Here is a 19,389-nt window from a genome sequence, read left to right on the forward strand (position 1 = left end):
ATATATCTCAATTGTATATAGTGTTAGCACCCATTTTTGTACTTATTTGGTTATTTTATATATTTGTAGGTGTTTTCAGAAGAATAAGGATTTGCGGCGAAATTGGCTGAAAATGCGGCGTTTGAACCTCCATTGATAGAGTGCCGGAAGCGCCCCAGAAGTGTACCGGAAGTACCCCAGAAATACCCCGGAGGAACCCCGAAAAAAGTGCGGAAAATGCCCCAGAGGAAACTTGCTATATGGATCCTTGATTTTGGATAAGGGGTAACCTAATTACTAAGGGGTGACCCATTTCCAAGCAGCTGCTAAAGGGACACCAGGTCTGGTTAAGGGGACACCACATTCAAAGTTCAAATAATGGAATTTGGCGGGAAAACTAAGTTCACGTCTGATAATTCTCTGTTGGATTTCTGGGCAGTTTTGAGGGAGATTAAATCCCTGAAATCAATTGGGCTAGGCCTGTTAAGAATAAACAGATCGTATGCAAGTGATTTTATCGATCAACTTGGGCTGGAATGGCTGGGAGAAGCGATCAAAGTCCAAACAGAATACGTGTTCTCTGTGAAGTTTTCAAATATATTTTTAGAGATTCTGGGAGAGTTTTACGTTGAAGTAAAGTGTATCTAGTCTTGTTTAAGGATTAGGAGAAGTTTGGAGCGTAAGAAATTGCCAGAAGACGCGTACAAAGCAACAGAAAAGAGATTTCTCTCTCAACTGCACGTGAAGAAAAAAGGGAGATAAACTCGGATTTAATCGAGTTATTTGGACCCTATTGGTATATAAAGGCTGGTGGGAAGTGAGAGAAAGTTTTATCGAGAAGTTTGGGGAAGTTTAGAGACCACAGAGACACAGCAGAGAGGCTGGAAGACGAAGAACAGGAAGCTGCAGGAAAGCTTCCTGCTGCTGCTCGAGGAGGAAGAAGAAGACGAAGAACGGACCCTCCAGGACCGTCGTTCTTCAACAGTGCTAGCAGCAGTACACCTGCGTCGTTTTTCAACAGCAGAATACCAGCGTCGCTTATCAACAGCAGCACTAAGGTATCGTTCTTTTATGGACGCTTAAAGAGGGTCGTAGTTTCACTGTATTATATTTTTCGCTCTTTTAATCATATTTTGAGCATCAAGTATGTATTTTGAGAACATGATTATCATGAGTAGCTAAACCCCAATACTGGGATGATGGAGGAAGTTGTTTTTCAGCCATGTGGTTATTTAAATAATTCTTAATTCACTTTTTGCACCGATTTTAATTGATTTATGATTTCAATTAATTACTTGTGATTTTGTTTGATGGAACATGCTTAGTCCTAGGGATTCTTGATGTGCCATGCTTATAATATACAAGTAATATTTTATGGAATCTAATTTGGCAAAGATAGAGTTAATACTTGTTTTATTTTGAGCTATAATCGCCTAGGATTAATTTCTGAGCCACTTGAATATGAAACACATTGGAATCCTGAGTCCTGGTTCCTCTTGATCTTGTGACAATTTTGTACATATTTTTGTTTTTAAATCTATTCAAGTCCGAGCAACGAATCCGTATTTACCGCAAATTTAATACTACAACACATGCACGTCATAAGGTGTTGACATGTACGAGAATATCCATAAGGTTCTGTTGGATATTGATCATAACCAAAAGATTGGTTTTGATTATACCCATAGGATGGTTGGTAGTTGTCATATGAATGAGATTGAAAACCATATTGATTACCACTATTATATGATTGATCTTGTGCTCCGTACATGTTATTTCCGTAAGGAAACATGACGATTCACAAGAACAAAAGAGAAAATAAAAGCAAAACTCTAAAAAAAAAATACAAGCTAAACAAATAACAAATCAATTAGCGACTGCTCCCCGGCAGCGGCGCTTAAATTTGTATGGGCTGTCGTAGGCACAATAAATTAATAAATATGTTTCCCACTAATTAACTGGTAATATAGCGGTAGTAAGAGATAGTTCCCACAGAGAGCTGTGTAATTGATAGGTTATTTGATCAGCAAGATAAAGTAAATAACAAAGGATAGATTTGTTTTAAAGAGTATAAATTAAAAGACAATAAAGAAAAGAGATGATAAAGGAATCCTTCGCTGTTACCAAGCGATAACTGGATTAAGATACTTATCTATTGTTCGTAAGAACCATTCATCACCAACCGTGGAATAACAGCTAGCTCAGTGTTATCCCCAAAACTCCTTGTACCACGGATACGGAAGCTCTCCAATATCAGATTCTTCAACTGAACCACCAAGTAGTAGCTCACTCAAGGTGTAATCCAATGAATGCTTTAAGCTTTGTGAATTAGGTTAATCCCAATAGTTAAACTCTTAGCTCAAGGTTTACTTGCTGGTGTTGTTTTCACACATGATTCCTCCACAGAATCCCTCTCTAAGGTCTCGTGATTTCTACTTGTGTAGAGAGTTATTTGACGATCACTTATTTCCTAACTTCCACTAGCAATAGAACGATCAATAAATCAATCTAGCGTGCACTCCAAATCAATCCAATAATCACTCATAAACCCTAGGTTTTGGTGTAGAAATTGTGATATGATATTCGATGCTTGATTGAGTTTTACATAACCTAATACCTTTTTATAGGTTTACATTGCTTGGCCTCCAAGTATTTAGTTCGGTTCAAGAACCCGACCCGAAAACACGAACTAGCGACCCCAAACGTGCCCTTAGGCTTTCCAAAGTGTAAATACATGTTTCCTACTACCTAAGTTTGCAAACCCAGTCCGCAAACTTCAAATTCCAGCAGATATTTTCGGAATTAAAGTGTGAAAACCCGTCCGCCAACTTTGTTGTCTTCGGTATTCAATAAAAGCTTGTTTTGGCCACAACTTCTTCATCCGAACTCGGAATGACCTAATTATTTTTGCATTATTTTTATCTTTCAATTGTCTTCAATATGATGATGATGAATCCTTAATTTGAATGAGTTAAGATCAGTCTTTGGCCCTTCTCTTGATTTTGAGCGTTTTGCTCCTTTTCGTCGTTTTTCTTCCACTTCTCTTGGACTTTGGCAGTTGGATACTTGGAATACTTCTCTTCCTAGCTCTTTTCAACACTTTGTAGATCCTTTTTGGATGATTCACCTGTTGGAGGCAAATAAGAGAAAATAATAGTAATAATACGAATAGATGCAAGAATAATAGCTAAAACAAGTATGGAATGGATACTAAAATCATATGAATTATGAACTTATCAGTTTGCAAACCGTGGCTATAAAGTTCATGAATCGATTCGAGTGAATCAAAATTTTTTTGCTTCGATTGTGTCTTGTATACTTCTATAAGATCTAAGCAATTGAAACACTCTCTAACTAGTTCATTTGAGTCATTTGAACTAGTTATGGTGAAGAAGAATATGATTAATATGAAAGTACTCATATGGCTAACCATTTGGTTAACTATTGTTGAACCAACAAATGTACATGTTTGGGTACGGTTACACAAACCTAGAAATGTGCATTTCATTTGTGTGTAACAAGCTAAGTTTTCGATCTAACGGTTGAAAGATATTAGCTTGAATCTAATCAGGTTTTCATCTAACGGTGAATATTGAATGCTTTGTTACTAAGATAACATTGATTGCAAACCCTTATTTGAAAGACTATATAAGGGAGAACTCTAGCAACTGGGAAACCTAATCCCCACACCTCATGTGTGATACTAGTTGTATAAGCTAGGGTCGATCTCCTTTAACCTTAGGTTTCTACCGAGACCCTGTAGGTTAACGACTTGAAGAATTCATTGGGATTGTGAAGCCAGACCAATACTACTTTCTTGTAGTTGTGTGATCTGATCTTGCTGATTTTATCATATTGAGTACAATCATAACGACTGGCTAGAGATTGATATCTCCGATAGGCAAGATATAAAAGTAATCACAAACATCTTCGTCTCATCGTTTGTGATTCCACAATATCTTCTTTCGCCGCGTCGATTAAGATTATTGTGAGGTGATTGATATTACTAGGCTATTCTTCGGGAATATAAGTCCGGGTTATCAATTGGTTCCTGTTCACCTTGATGTATCAAAAGACGGAACAAAACTCGTAGGTATTTCTGTGGGAGACGTATTTATCTATTACCGTAGACTTTTCTGTGTGATACAGATTTGTTTCACCGTTTGTGATTCCACAATATCTTCTTTCGACGCGTCGATTAAGATTATTGTGAGGTGATTGATATTACTAGGCTATTCTTCGGGAATATAAGTTCGGGTTATCAATTGGTTCCTGTTCACCTTGATGTATCAAAAGATGGAACAAAACTCGTAGGTATTTCTGTGGGAGACATATTTATCTATTACCGTAGACTTTTCATTGTGATACAGATTTTTTTATTAAAGTATTCGACTTTGGGTCGTAGCAACTCTTAGTTGTGGGTGAGATTGATGAGTGCTAAAAAGTGCATATTTATATATATTTTTCTTGGCATTTAACTCATCTTTTGCGCTCTAATTCTCCATTTTTAACCCATATTCTGTATTTTCATTGTTTTCAAGAATAAATCTTTTTATTAATTAATTTTGCATTTTTAGGTACTAAATAAAGCATGGTTATCTCACGGAGCGAAAAGAGCAAAGGAACGGCAAAGACTCCCTCTAGGAGGAAGCGAAGAATGATGTTTGCAAGAGCCGGATCAACGAGAAGTGGGCTTGAAGAGGAAGAATTGTTCTTAAAGAAGATATGGGCTTGGCATACCCAAGGCCCAAAAACCTTACCCAAATCCATTTCCATTATCCACACCCATTTCCATGAGAGCCGTCAGATTGGATCCATCTTGTCATCCAACGGTCGCCTCATCATTGTGCATCAAAATCCGAAGCTCCTGTCAGACACCATAGTACCTAACTCCATCTGAAGCCGTCAATTTTGTTGTATCTCATAATCCAACGGTCGCCACATACCTCTCCATCGTAGCCGTTCGATTCAATCTATATGGGATCATCCAACGCTCTTTACTTGCTTTTCATCAAAGTTCGCTACACCCGCTCAACACCCTAGCAACCGAACCTTATACCCCAAAACAAACAACCCCTAACCCATTCTTCTCTCGAGCTCTTCTTCCCCTTCTTCCCAAAAATTTCCAGAGCTCTGCAACTCCATCACCTCCACCAGCTACACCTTCTTCTGGAACCACACCACCACCACAACCACCCGACAACACCTCAAACCCATCTCCCTAGCCTAGTTATTTTCCCCATCTCACAACCACTGAAACCCTAGGTTTTGGGGTGAGTAAAATAACTCGAGCTAGGGTTGCAGAGGCGTCAATTGAAGCATGAGAGAGGAGCAGGAAGGTCAGAAAAAGCATGGGTCGAGCACAGGGGAGACAAATTCAGAAATCAGTGAGTTTAATTTGGAATTTAAAAATTAGGGTTTGCAAAATTGGGGATTTTCAATTTAGGGTTTTGTTGTAAACTATAAATAGGAACTGATGTAGGATGTTAAAAGGTGTTCTTGGTTAGCCGAGACACCCCCTAATTGGGTTAATTTAATTTCACTGTTAATTTTTTAGGGTTCTTGTTTTGCAATTTTCATTCACTGTTTAGTAGTTTAAATGTTGTGTTGTTCCTGTTAAATGTGTGTTGTTTAAATGTGTGTTGTTTAAATGTGTTGTTTAAATGTGTGTTACTGTTTTGCCATTGTAGTTTAAATGTGTGTTGTTCCTGTTAATCATGTTTAGTTCCATTGTAGTGTTAATTATGTTCTGAGTTCACTGTTGAGGCTCAGATGAAACCTTAGTTCTATTGAATGATGAATTGCTAGGAAGGCCTGTTTTGCTTGAGTAATGGGAAGAAGTTGGTGCTCTGATATGCCTGTGATTGATTGTTCTGTCAAAAGACAGTCAATGCTAGGGGCAAATCAGAGATCAACTAAGGGAATCAAGTGCGTAGTATCCTGCTGGGATCAGAGACGTAGTTGCATAATTGTACCTTGGATCAATTGATTGGGGTTCAACTACAGTGCATACCGAAGTTAGTTTTTAGTAGGCTAGTGTCTGTAGCGGCTTTATACAGTGTGTGTTCAATCTGGACTAGGTCCCGGGTTTTTTTTGCATTTGCGGTTTCCTCGTTAACAATACTTCTGGTGTTTCTGTTATTTCTTTTCCGCATTATATCGTTTATCTTTATAATTGATATATCACAGGTTGTGCGTTTGAATCAATCAATAGGAAAATCCAACATTTGGTTGTGGATTGAAATTGATTGATACTTGAACATTGGTCTTTGGTACCATTCAAGTGATTTCTCTTGTATTCAATTAGACTCGCGGATTTCTATTTGTTTGAGTAAGTATTGAATCGAGAAAGAGAGATATAACTCTTTGATATACTTTATTAAGATTGAGTCTAGTTGATTCTCCTGAAAGTATATTAGAGTTAGTCCATACAGATTGCTAATCGAAATATTATGGTTGTTGTACCCCTCTGTTTCTGGCTGCTACAGCAGAGTTACTCAAATCTCGTTTCATTTCTGTTCAGTTCCATCATCTTCTGTACTAAAACAGTACACCTTCCCCAAAATACAAGGTAGAGGACATGGGGAGAACAAGTCAGCAAAGATTGACCGCAGATTCCAACGAGTTATTTAGTCGGATAAGAAGAAAATCTACCGTTTCAACGAAGAGGAAACTCAAATGACATAAGAAGATTATGTCATAGAGACAACAAAAGCCTTAACCATTGGGGATCCATTGACACACGGGAAAGACCAGTGACCTCTCTGTATCAATGTCCAAAGCTCACACAATCACTGAATATAAGGACCCGGGAGAAACCCGAAGACACTTCAGATAGGAAGTGGTCTGACAAAGAAAGTGAAGCAACAATTGGAAAATTTATTTAATAAAATTACGTGGACGTATAAAGATATGCCTGGTTTGAACCCAACTCTCGTATATCATGAGAAAAAGGTTGCACCATCAAGTAAACCCGTAAAACAACCTCGAAGAAATCTCCCTTATATAATAGAACAAAAAATCAAGAAGGAGGTAGCTAATCTATTAGAAGCAGGGTACATAAAACCAATTCACCGCCCATCATGGTTTGCCAACATCGTTCCTGTAGAAATAAAAATGGTAAAATTAGGTGTTATGTTGATTTCCGGGACTTCAACAAAGCGTGTCCCAAGGATGATTTCCACTCTCCTATATCGACATGTTAGTAGATGCAACGCATGGACATAAAATGTTCTTCCTCATGGGTGGTTACGTTGTCTGCAACCAATTCGAATGGAAGAGACTGACACCTCAAAAACAACATTCGTCGCGCCGGTTGAAAATTTCATTTATGTGGTTATGCCTTTCGAACCGAATAATGCCGAGAAAACTTACCAAAGAGCCATGGCTCTCATTTTCGACAAGCTGAACCATAACGTGATCGAGGTATATGTAAATAACATCATCATCAAAGCAAAATCTAGGGAAAATCATACACTTAAATTCGGAGAATATTAAATCATAATATCATATGGTCTAAAAATGAATCCTGTGAAGTGCGTATTTGGGGTGTCGTCGGATAAGTTTCTTGGTTCAAAAATTACCGAGGCTAGAGTAGAAATTGATGAGCCAAAAGCGGAGGCAATATCGACGATAACGACGCAAAAAGACAACGAATAATTACAGTCACTCAATTGGAAAATCTCATATGTTAAGCGTTTCATCCAATATTAGGCACAAGCATGGCAAGCTTACTCTCGTTGCTTAAGAAAGGTTGCAGACACGGACAAGGCAATCATCATAGTGTTAGTGCATGCTACGGGAAACAACAAACTGGCACCCATATGTTACATCAAATGGGTCACGGACAAGGCAATCGGCGCAGTGCTAGAGACATTCTAACGGGTCAACCAGTACATCACCAAAAACCCTTTTTCGGGCCAAATGGGTGTACCCGTCAGGTAGGAACCTAGATTTACCTAGCATATGTTAAGTTCTGGGGAAAACTATGTACCAATTTTCTTATCCCTCTAAATGGAAGAAGAACATAACAGAAGTGGGAGCTCTATAAATGGAGAAAGGAAAGAAAAACAAGAGAAAGAAGAAAAACTTTTGAGATTACTGGATTCAACACATGACTACGTTACTTTATGTGATTCTCTCTCGTCAACTCTTTGCCAAGTAAGATTTGAATTTCTGTAAAAATTAAATTAAACTGTTATTTATCTTCTAAATTATGACAAATTTTTGTAAACATTTGTGGATTTCACTTGCAGAATGGTGGTATACCACCAACTATCACATTAGTTTGAAAATGAGCCCATTCCAAGCCCTATATGGTTACATTCCTCCACACATGGATTTTCCATCTACTGACACCATTTCAGTTGATGTTGTTCAAGACAATTTAAAGAAAATAGATGTTGTACTGGATATCTTGATGGACGCTCTTCATCATTCTCAAGAGAGGATGAAGTTTTTTGCTGACTAAAAACGAACATAGACGAACTTAAAGTGAGTGATAAGGTTTACCTGAAGATGCAACCTTATAGACATGCCTTTGTCACTTTAAGAAAAAACTTCAAACTTGCAGCCAAGTATTATAAGCCTTTCACTATTCTGCAGAAGATTGGGCTAGTGCCTTACAAGCTACAACTCCCAGCAGAAGCAAGAAATCACCCTGTTTTTCATGTCTCCCAGCTCAAAAAAACAGATTAGTGCCAGTCACACTCCTTCTCCTGCACTACCTATTCTGGATAGTGATGAACATGTACTTGTCATCCCTGCAACTGCCTTGGACTCTACAAACATAGTTAGGAATGAAGTTTTTGTACCTTAGTTACTTATTTAGTGGACAAACTCATCAGCTGAAGATGCTACTTGGGAAGATGCAAGGCATATTAAGCACCATTTCCCTAAATTTCATCCTTGAGGACAAGGATTTGGTGATGGGGAGGGTATTGTCATGTGATTTTTATTGTGGCTATCCTTATTAACCGAGTGTCTACCTAAATAAAGGCTACGGGTAAATTAGTTATTTGGCAATTGTTGCCTAGTAGATGGTGGGCACATGTCCAGGTAGGATTGGTTACTTCTTTAGGTTTTCTTTTTCTTTTTCGAGTTGCATTTATGTTGTAAGAGAAACCCTGTTTCAGGCAAGTCACAAATTAATGAAGTTATAGTTGGTTGTTACGGCAGAGTTACTCAAATCCCGTTCCATTTCTGTTCAATTCCATCATCTTCTGTACTAGAACAGTACACCTTCCCTAAAGTACAAGGTGGAGGACAAGGGGAGAACAAGTCAGCAAAGATCGACTGCAGATTCCAACGAGTTATTTAGTCGGATAGGAAGAAAACCTACCGCTTCAATGAAGAGGAAACTCAAATAACATAAGAAGATTATGTCATAAAGACAATGAAAGCCTTAACCATTGGGGATCCATCCACGCATGGGAAAGACCAGTGACCTCTCTGTATCAATGTACAGAGCTCACACGATCACTGAATATAAGGACCCGGGAGAAACCCGAAGACACTTCAGATAACAAGGGGTTTGACAAAGGAAGTGAAGCAACAATTGGAAAATTTACTTAATAGAATTTTATGTGGACGTATAAAGATATGCCTGGTTTGAACCCAACTTTCGTATCGCATGAGCTAAAGGTTGCACCATCAAGTAAATCCATAAAACAACCTCGAAGAAATCTCCTTTATATAACAGAACAAAAATCAAGGAGGAGGTAACTAAGCTATTAGAAGCAGAATACATAAAACCAATTCACCGCTCATCACGGTTTGCCAACATCGTTCCTGTAGAAATAAAAATGGTAAAATTAGGTGGTATCTTGATTTTCGGGACCTTAACAAAATGTGTCCCAAGGATGATTTCCACTCCCCTGTATCGACATGTTAGTAGATGCAACACATGGACATAAAATGTTCTTCCTCATGGATGGTTACGTTGACTACAACCAAATTCGAATGGAAGAGACTGACACCCTCAAAACAGCATTCGTTACGTCGGTTTAAAATTTCTTTTATATGGTTATGCCTTTTGAACCGAAGAATGTCGTGGAAACTTACCAAAGAGCCATGACTCTCATTTTCAACAAGCTGAACCATAACGCGATGGAGGTATATGTAGATGACATCATCGACAAAGCGAAATCTAGGGAAGATCATACACTTAACCTCCGGAGAATATTAAATCTGAATATCCAACATGTGGTTTAAAAATGAATCATGTAAAGTGTGCATTTGGGTTACGTCGGATAAGTTTCTTGGTTCCAAAATTACTGAGGCTAGAGCAGAAATTGATGAGCCAATAGCGGAGGCAATATCGACGATGACGATGCGGAAAGACAAAGAATAAGTACAAGCAGTCAATAGGAAAATCTAAGAACTTGTTTGTTTGCAGCTGACTCGGCGTCTGAATCTGAGTCAATCCCTGACTCGGACCGAGTCAGCAGTCAGACCGTTTGTTTTCCATTTTGAGTCAGATCTGACTCGACCTCTGACTCAGACATAACCCCTGACTCGGACTCATTTGAGTCAGGTAACAAAATACCCCTGACTCATGGGACCAAACCACTGACTCACTTATTTCCGAGTCAGACGAGTCAGATCTGACTCAAAACAAACATATTAACTCAGATTCAGATGAGTCAGGTGATTTCACTCAGATCTAGATGATTCAGATCCAGACGACTCAGATGAGTCAGGAGTAAACAAACATGGTGTAAGCGTTCATCCCATACTAGGCACGAGCATGGCAAGCTTACCCTCGTTGCTTAAGAAAGGTTGCAGACACGGACAAGGCAATCAGCGCAGTGTTAGTGCATGCTATGGGAACAACAAACTGGCACCCCCATATGTCACATCAAATGGGTCACGGCAAGGCAATCGGGGCAGTGCTAGAGACACTATAACGGGTCAAACACTTTTTCGGATCAAATGGGTGTACCCGTTAGGTGGGAACCTAGATTTACCCAGCATATGTTAAGTTCTGGGGAAAACTATGTTCTGATTTTCTGATCCCTCTAAATGGAAGAAGAACAGAACAGAAGTGAGAGCTCCGAAAATGGAGAAAGGAAAGAAGAACAAGAGAAAGAAGAAAAACTTTTGAGATTACTGGATTCAACAGATGACTACCTTACTTTATGTGATTCTCTCTCGTCAACTCTTCGCCAGGTAAGATTTGATTTTTTTTTTTAATTAAATTAAATTGTTATTTCCCTTTTGGATTGTGACAAATTTTAGGGTTTTAATTTTTAGTTCAGCTGATTTGTTATAAGAATTGTGGTGTGTGTGTGCATTAATCTGATTTTGTTTTTGTTGTTGTTGTTTAATTTTGTAATTGCCGGTTTTTAAGAATCAAGTGCACACGTTGTATTCAATTATTCTGCACCGGTGGGTGTGGGCGTTTAGGCTGGAGCTGTTTGGTTGGTGGGAAGAATTGGGATGCCCATTTGTCCACTATGTGCCAAGTTTTAGCTCAACTATCTATTATTACTGTATTATTTGTTTCTCTAGTGAAGTGCAAAAAGAGAAATTACTTCACTTTGATGTGCGTATGATCATCAGCAATCTTGGGGTCCTTCGGTTCTTGACCAGTTTTATGTGTAAATTATACCTAGTTTATTTGGTTTACCAATTTCCAATCAGTTTAATAAACCTCTGATACTATTGGGCCATAAGAGTGTAGATTATTACTGATACAAAGTTACATCTTTGATGTTAGTCTTGGTTGATTATGCAACAACATTGTTATGCTCTCTTTATCATAGATGTCGAATAGGCTTGAATTACACAAACTGATTTCTAATGAGAATAAATTTTATCATTCGTCATTACTGTGAGATAATATCTCACAGTTCTTAGTACTTTCTACAATTCAGAATCTCAAGTGAAACTATTTGGATATTTGGAGCTTTCTAAAACAAACTATTTGGTTTGTGTGTGTGTATTTGTTACAGGGATGGTTCGAGCTAGCCAGTGCACGGCACTCAATGGGTACTTCACGTGTCTCTAGTACATTATTTGATCACAAGTTGCATTCTGCTGCCACCATGTTGAGGGTGGCCCGAGTTCAAGACGAGTCTCCTTCAACAGGTGTTCTTCGGATTTCCCTTATAGCTTACTTGCTTATGTAGTGAATTGCGAGCATTGATAGATTGAATGCTCATATGTAGTGGTATAAAGCAAGATTCTACAGTGACACAATGAGATATTCCCGAGATACCAAGTTGGGCATTTTGGGTTAAACGGACTGAAGCCTTGATATTTGTTAATCATCACCATATGATGCATGTATGAACTTAGGTTGTTTAATAACGCTACAGGTCACTACTTTTGGATTGTTTGTTCCGCTTTAAATTTGGTCCGCGTTGAATCTTTTGCTGGTGATTGTGCTCCCGCTTTTGTATGTGCAATCAATAAATACTTGCTTCTGGTGTTTGTTTATTAAATTATCGTGAGTGAAATAGTATCAAACATGAGTAAAGACTAAATTGGTCTGGATTTAGGTAATAAAAAATTGTATGGAAATGCTTGAATCTTTATGGAAAATTAAACTCTAGATTTGGTTATATGAAGGAAAAACGTTTGCTTTGCCAACCCCGACAGAGAGGAAAAACTCTGGAGGGTAATGTGTCTGTACCTAATAGTTTTGCAGATTGATAACTTCTTTTCTATCTCAATATTCTTACATCAAGTACTTATTTGCATGGATGTTCTCTTCCGAAAAGCAGTATACTAAAATCTGGCTTTGCAGATCCCATGTTGGAGCAACCACATTTTACACTATTGAAATGGGAAGTTCTCACGACGAAATGAGTTCTCCAAGTGCTAAACAAATGGATGGAGATGAGTTGGATAGGAAGTCAAACAGTCCACAACTACGGCGACGAGGCACAACCCAAGTTTCTGGTATAACATTTCATATGTCCAGGCATGATTGTGAATTTTAGAGTTAGTTAATATATCAACCTGATGTTCGAGGATTTGTATTATTGTATCTAAAGGTGGTGAAAGGGCATCTGATCTGGTTCTATGTTTATGGCTAAACCGATGTCATGTATCTGTTCCCGTTGTCAGTTTGTAAGCGTACAAGAGTTTTATGGTCGGCCAATCCGTGTCTTTGTGATGAGTTCACTTTTCCATTAACGGATTATTGGTTATGCTCAACATGTTACAGCTTAAACGTAGGGAAAAAAATCTAGAAGAAGTTAAAAGGAACTATGCTGAAGGATTTTAAGACTGGAAACCATGGGAAAACGATGACTGGGTCTCGGTTATGTACACCATGTTGTGGAGTACTCTTCGGGGTGACTCTCGTCATTTCTGCATCACATATAAACCTCCATCTGTTAGATCATTATCATTTTTAAATTGGTCATGTCATTATATCTGTTGTTTATTTAGGATTTGGAATCATCTTTAACTAATTCTTTTTTCCTCTTCATTTATCTTTCTTTGCAGAAGCTGACAAGGAACAACTGGCAAGTAATATGTCTTCTCTTAGTGTTGATGATCAAGTAAGCAATCCATCACACTAATTTATTGGGTTATTTTCCAATTCATTTAATGTAGTTTGATTAAACAGCAATTGATTCTAAAATCTGCATGATTGAAGTACCTTTATGCATCTATTTATTAGTTTGATATATGGGAGACAAAAATAATGAAAGAGAAACAAAATGGAGCCATGTATATATCTTTTGCTTATTTTTGTTTTAACATGCTTCTCTTAGGTTGAGAAGGAGCGGTCCAAATCATTATCAGTTTTTGGTACTTTGGTTTCTCCCAAACTCCGATCTGCTCAGGTTTCCTTCGAGACAGGTTTATACTCAACTTACTCTGCTTCATGAAGTTAAAACAGAAATTTGATCTTGCATATATCATTCTTAAGTTTTGTTATTTGCGTTACCTGCATTCAGTACTTCCCCTGTTTAGGCACATCATTAAATCCTTTCTATGCATCAAACGACGTTATAGAACTCTGTACCGATTAATTTGGTCTGCCAAACAACATAGCTGTTTATGACTTATGATGTGTATTTAGCAATCCTTAGTTTTGTTTCTCTTCGGGTTGTGCAGCACTTGAGACACTTGTAAAAGTAGCAAACATGCGGTCTTTACTTTTATCCACTTATGCTGAAGTCAAGAATGATGTAAACAGTACCAAAGAGTGATGTTCACCTGTAGTAGCATTACGACCGGCTGCCTGTACACAATGAAATACACATGGACAAGTGCGCATTCACGTTTCCAACATGAATTAATGCACCAATTCAAGAGCGATGTCAGAGGATCCTTCTCTGGTCCTAACAACCATTGTTTTGGACTGTTGGACATTATAATGGGGTCGCATAGTTTTTGATTGAGACTACTCTGTTATCTTGTCAAGAGCATTAAGTGAGAGTGGGATGCCTAAAAGAAAATAGGACCATAGAGTTTCTGCTCTAAGACTGAGAGACCATGACCATGAAATTAAAGTGCAAGTGGAATCCATGTCTATTATTTGATGGGATCTTTTTTTTTCCTCGGAGTTATTGTTTGGTAGACTACTTTTGGTGGCATGGAGACATCCTATTACTAATAATCATTTTTGTTCTCCTAATATATTTGGTTGTCTTTATCAATAGGTGTTTTTCGTTCTGGTTGTCCACAATTGTTTTAAGCAAAAATTAAATTATATTCTGTATTTTGTAATCAACTAACTGATTTGACATACAAATATCAAATTAAATTCTTAAACTAACACTTGTTTTGTAGTTATACCTAATTCCAAGTCATGGTGGATCAATGAATGAAGCCGGTGATTGATTAGGTCTTTGAGAAATTAACTTCAGGACTGCAATATTTTTAGCTGATATCATTCAGAATAGCCATTGTTCACAAGCCATAGCTTAAGATACGCATCTGTGAGGCGTATGATAGATCGCATAGAGCCATTGATTTTATATAAGTGGTTCAGCCTTTCGGTTTCAACTAATATTCAACAGCTACACACGTACGTACTGTAACTCGCATGCCATTCTTGACCCATGGCCATGGTGGTTGAAGTAACTAATTCATCAATAACCTAATAATAAGTTGAGCCAGTCTCCCCACTATTACGATTATTGATTGGTAAATGATCATTTCAAAGTAATTATAGTCTCCACTTAAGGGTGTAAACAGATGCGTTCACCTGACTTCGAAGATACCACCACATCTCGATCCGAAATCCAAATGAATGTAGCTTGGGTTGATTAATGCGCCTTCTATTTAAGGGAATGATACTTTCAATTTTTCAATTTGCTGCTTCTTTCTCCGTTTCAATTTGGCTTATTTTTGAGCAAAGGTAGCCTATAATTTGGTACTCCCTCTGTTTCAGAAAAACAGGCATGTATAATTTGTACATGAAACCAGGCTATTTTTTTAAACATATGGACCGAGTAGTACGTGAACTCGGATATGACTTGCCGACATCGTACTCTAAAAAGGGACATGAAATGTTGGTGGAAATATCTAATTACTGTTTTGACTCAATACAGTTAACTTGTACTGATAACTAATTACTACCATTCAAACCTAATAAAAAAAATCTAGAAGTGGATTAAGTAAGGACTAAATCAGATTAGTAGTAATGTCAGAAGTCTCATTCTCCCAACGACCTCCTAATCTTCTTATATCAACAGCTACAACATTTATGCGTATTTTAGCAACAAAGGAAGGTTAACTAAAACAAAAGGGAGGAAAACAAAAGCAGCTTCAGAAATACATCATCTCTTCTCTTTAGGGAAAGTTAAAAATTCCAGGTTGCAACTACTATTTCTCTCTCTATCTCAAATTATTTACCCTTTATCAGTTCTGGGTTTTCTGAATCTCTTGTTAAAGTCATCATTTGATGGTATAAAATTCAGAAATTCAATCTGAGAAAGTATTATTATCTGTAGAGTTGTGGTATTGGATTTCTCTGTTTTGTAAAGAGAGATAGAAAGAAGGATGTCTTGTTCATCAAGTTCAGGGTCTGAACAAGAAGAGGAAGAGGTTGATGCTTACAGAAAAGGAGGGTATCATGCAGTAAGAGTAGGGGATTCATTTAAAGGTGGAAGATATATTGCTCAAAGAAAATTGGGTTGGGGTCATTTCTCAACTGTTTGGCTTGCTTTTGATACTCATTCCTCTGTATGTATATACTTTTCTTCAATTATGATATTTCTTTTAGATAATGTTTCTGTTCTATTTGGTCCCTTTATTGAATTACTTCTGTTTGATCCTTTTTGTAGACATGTATTAATTTTGTTGAAAATGTCATCATCATATAAAGCTAGGGTTTCATTAACTGTGTCCTTGCTCCAATTATGTCTTTACAGTAAAATTTACTGATTCTCTTCTGTTGATAAGTATCTGAACATCGATCTGTTTCAACTGATTTTTTTTTAATCAATTAATTTACTCTGACATTTTCCTTGTGACATAGTTGATTACTCATCTGGGTTTGCTTTCAATTTTGCATGTCTCCTGTGGGATTTATCTTTTGATTGTTGGCCATGCCTAAAATGATAAGTTTCTATGTGGGTTTCCTCCTGTTTTGCAGGGATTTGTTGCACTTAAAATCCAGAGAAGTGCAGCTGATTTTGCTGAAGCTGCTCTCCAGGAGATTGAAATTCTATCTGCCATTGCCAATGTTGATTCTTCGAATTCCGAGTCTGTGGTTCGACTAATTGACCACTTTAGGCATACAGGTCCAAACGGACAACATATTTGTATGATCCTCGAATACCTTGGTGATAGTTTACTCCACTTGATCAAATACAATCGTTATAGAGGTCTCAATTTGAATAAAGTTAGGGAGATTTGTAGATGGGTTTTACTAAGTCTTGATTACTTGCATAGAGAAGTTGGAATAATTCACTCAGATTTGAAACTCGAAAACGTTCTGCTTATATCTACCATTGATCCCTCCAAAGACCCCAATAAATCTGGATGTTCTCCTATTCTTGAGAAACCAGAAGGCAGTTCAAACAGTAGTGGTTTGGTAAATATTGGCGAGAAGAAACTGAAGAGGAAAGCAAGGAGTGCAACAGTTAAGATATCTACAAGGAGAGCTTCAATGGGAGGAATTACAAAGCGCGTAAGGTCATTAGATGGAATTGATCTTAGATGCAAGGTCGTTGATTTTGGGAATGCATGTTGGGTTGATAAGCCTTTCCAAGATGAGATTCAAACAAGACAATATAGAGCTCCTGAAGTTGTTCTTGGAGCTGGTTTCTCATTTTCTGCGGATATGTGGTCTCTTGCTTGCGTTGCTTTCGAGCTTGCTACTGGTGAAGTGATGTTTGCTCCTACAAGTGGTGAAGGGTTTACTGAAGATGAGGTATGTTTCTTGCATTATTTAAGCTCACATTTGACCGCGTACTGGCATATATATTCTTTTCGTGATATGGAAAAGTCGCACATAAAAATGCCAAATGCTATATGGGTACTTAGATAGGATGGTGCATATATGAACTTATTATGTATATTAGATGCTATGTGAAAACTGAATCTTTTGGAAGATGAAAGTGATAATAATGGACGTGCCTGTAATCAAATTTTGATTGATTGATGATCATTTATTATCTAATGAGTCAGATGGAAGTATTGATGAACACTAAATGAAACTAGATAAACTTCTATAACAAAATGACTATAAGTAAACAGCCGTGGAAATTAGGATCCAATTATAGCATATTTATTATTGACAGATAGGTGTATCACATATTAGTCATTCAATCTTCAATACATTTCTTTAGCTGAACATTGCAACAGAACTAGCTATCCAACTAAATTCTGTTGTGTATTGATTATTGACATACCGTGTGTCTATATACAGATTGTACTGGATAAGAGTAGTGATTTCTTTACCGCATCAATAGGAAAAAGTACAAAGAACAACTACTGTTCCTTTATGTGTCTAGTGTTAACTAGTACGAGAGTGTAGACTGTATAAGTATCAAAAGTTCAGCACCCATTATGCCCGCAAGTTACATACAACCCAGGCTTAAATAGTTCTTGAAATAACTAATCCAGATGCTTGTGATTTGTTCATTAGCCTGAAAATTGCCATTTGGTTATTTGTTAGGATCATCTTGCTCAAATGATGGAACTCTTGGGAAAGATGCCTAGAAAGGTAAGAATTTTTTTAATTCCTCTTTTGGTAAACTTTCAGAAATCCTTCTTTAGGAGTAAACGTTTTATGCTCACTCTTGAACACAGATTGCTGTTGGTGGGTCTCAATCAAAAAAATACTTTGACCGATATGGAGATTTGAAGAGAATCCGACGACTAAAGTTCTGGCCTCTAAATAAACTCCTGGTGGAGAAATACAACTTTCATGCCTCTGATGCTTGTGAGTTTGCTGCATTTCTCACTCCTCTTCTCGAGTTTGCACCAGATAAGCGACCCACAGCTGAAAAATGCTTGCAGCATCCTTGGCTCAAAATTAAAAATCTGGCCCCTCGCCAGGATGAGGAAGAATCATCTCTAGGAAAACTGGAAGTTGGGATATTTTTTGTGTTTAATTGTTTTACAAGAAACAAAACTCGTTTTGTAAGAAAAAACCTAAACCTAAATTGATTTGCAAGTTAATTTTCCTATAAATACAACTCGAAAAATACATGTTTCGACCCATGCCCATGCGCGTGTACCAAGTACCAAGTCCGTGTCTACTTGAAATTATTTTTTGCAAGTTTTTAACTTGATAAATAATTTATTTAAGAGTTTTATTTATGGAAAAATTCCTTTTTTGTGTTTAATTGTTTTACAAGAAACAAAACTCGTTTTATAAGAAAAAACATAAACCTAAATTGATTTGCAAGTTAATTTTCCTATAAATACAACTCGAACAATACATGTTTCGACCCATGCCCATGCGCGTGTACCAAGCACCAAGTCCGTGTCTACTTGAAATTATTTTTTGCAAGTTTTTAACTTGATAAATAATTTATTTAAGAGTTTTATTTATGGAAAAAATCATTTTTTGTGTTTAATTGTTTTACAAGAAACAAAACTCGTTTTGTAAGAAAAAACCTAAACCTAAATTGATTTGCAAGTTAATTTTCCTATAAATACAACTCGAAAAATACATGTTTCGACCCATGCCCATGCGCGTGTACCAAGTACCAAGTCCGTGTCTACTTGAAATTATTTTTTGCAAGTTTTTAACTTGATAAATAATTTATTTAAGAGTTTTATTTATGGAAAAATTCCTTTTTTGTGTTTAATTGTTTTACAAGAAACAAAACTCGTTTTATAAGAAAAAACATAAACCTAACTTGATTTGCAAGTTAATTTTCCTATAAATACAACTCGAAAAATACATGTTTCGACCCATGCGCGTGTACCAAGCACCAAGTCCGTGTCTACTTGAAATTATTTTTTGCAAGTTTTTAACTTGATAAA

At 37.1% G+C, this 19,389-nt stretch overlaps 2 protein-coding genes across 2 annotated transcripts in view; both read left to right on the plus strand.

The window, feature by feature from the left end:
- Positions 1–10,986: 10,986 nt before the first annotated feature.
- On the plus strand, positions 10,987–14,629 carry LOC113359825 (coiled-coil domain-containing protein 115-like). Its single transcript, XM_026603400.1, has 7 exons — positions 10,987–11,148; positions 11,934–12,069; positions 12,731–12,743; positions 12,776–12,885; positions 13,438–13,493; positions 13,710–13,797; positions 14,056–14,629. Exons 1-7 carry the CDS (start codon positions 11,002–11,004, stop codon positions 14,148–14,150), a joined length of 645 nt encoding a protein of 214 aa, XP_026459185.1. The 5' UTR covers positions 10,987–11,001; the 3' UTR covers positions 14,151–14,629.
- A 935-nt stretch (positions 14,630–15,564) lies between these two features.
- The window catches only part of LOC113359826 (probable serine/threonine-protein kinase sky1), a 149,732-nt gene continuing 145,907 nt past the window's right edge, over positions 15,565–19,389 (plus strand). Inside the window, exons 1-4 of the mRNA XM_026603401.1 lie at positions 15,565–16,131; positions 16,544–17,323; positions 18,071–18,118; positions 18,205–18,503. Of these exons, the coding sequence (XP_026459186.1) occupies positions 15,949–16,131; positions 16,544–17,323; positions 18,071–18,118; positions 18,205–18,503 (1,310 nt within the window). The 5' untranslated portion in view covers positions 15,565–15,948. The remainder of the gene's footprint in view (positions 16,132–16,543; positions 17,324–18,070; positions 18,119–18,204; positions 18,504–19,389) is intronic.

Source organism: Papaver somniferum, chromosome 3 (genome assembly GCF_003573695.1).
Source record: "Papaver somniferum cultivar HN1 chromosome 3, ASM357369v1, whole genome shotgun sequence".
Taxonomy (NCBI): domain Eukaryota; kingdom Viridiplantae; phylum Streptophyta; class Magnoliopsida; order Ranunculales; family Papaveraceae; genus Papaver; species Papaver somniferum.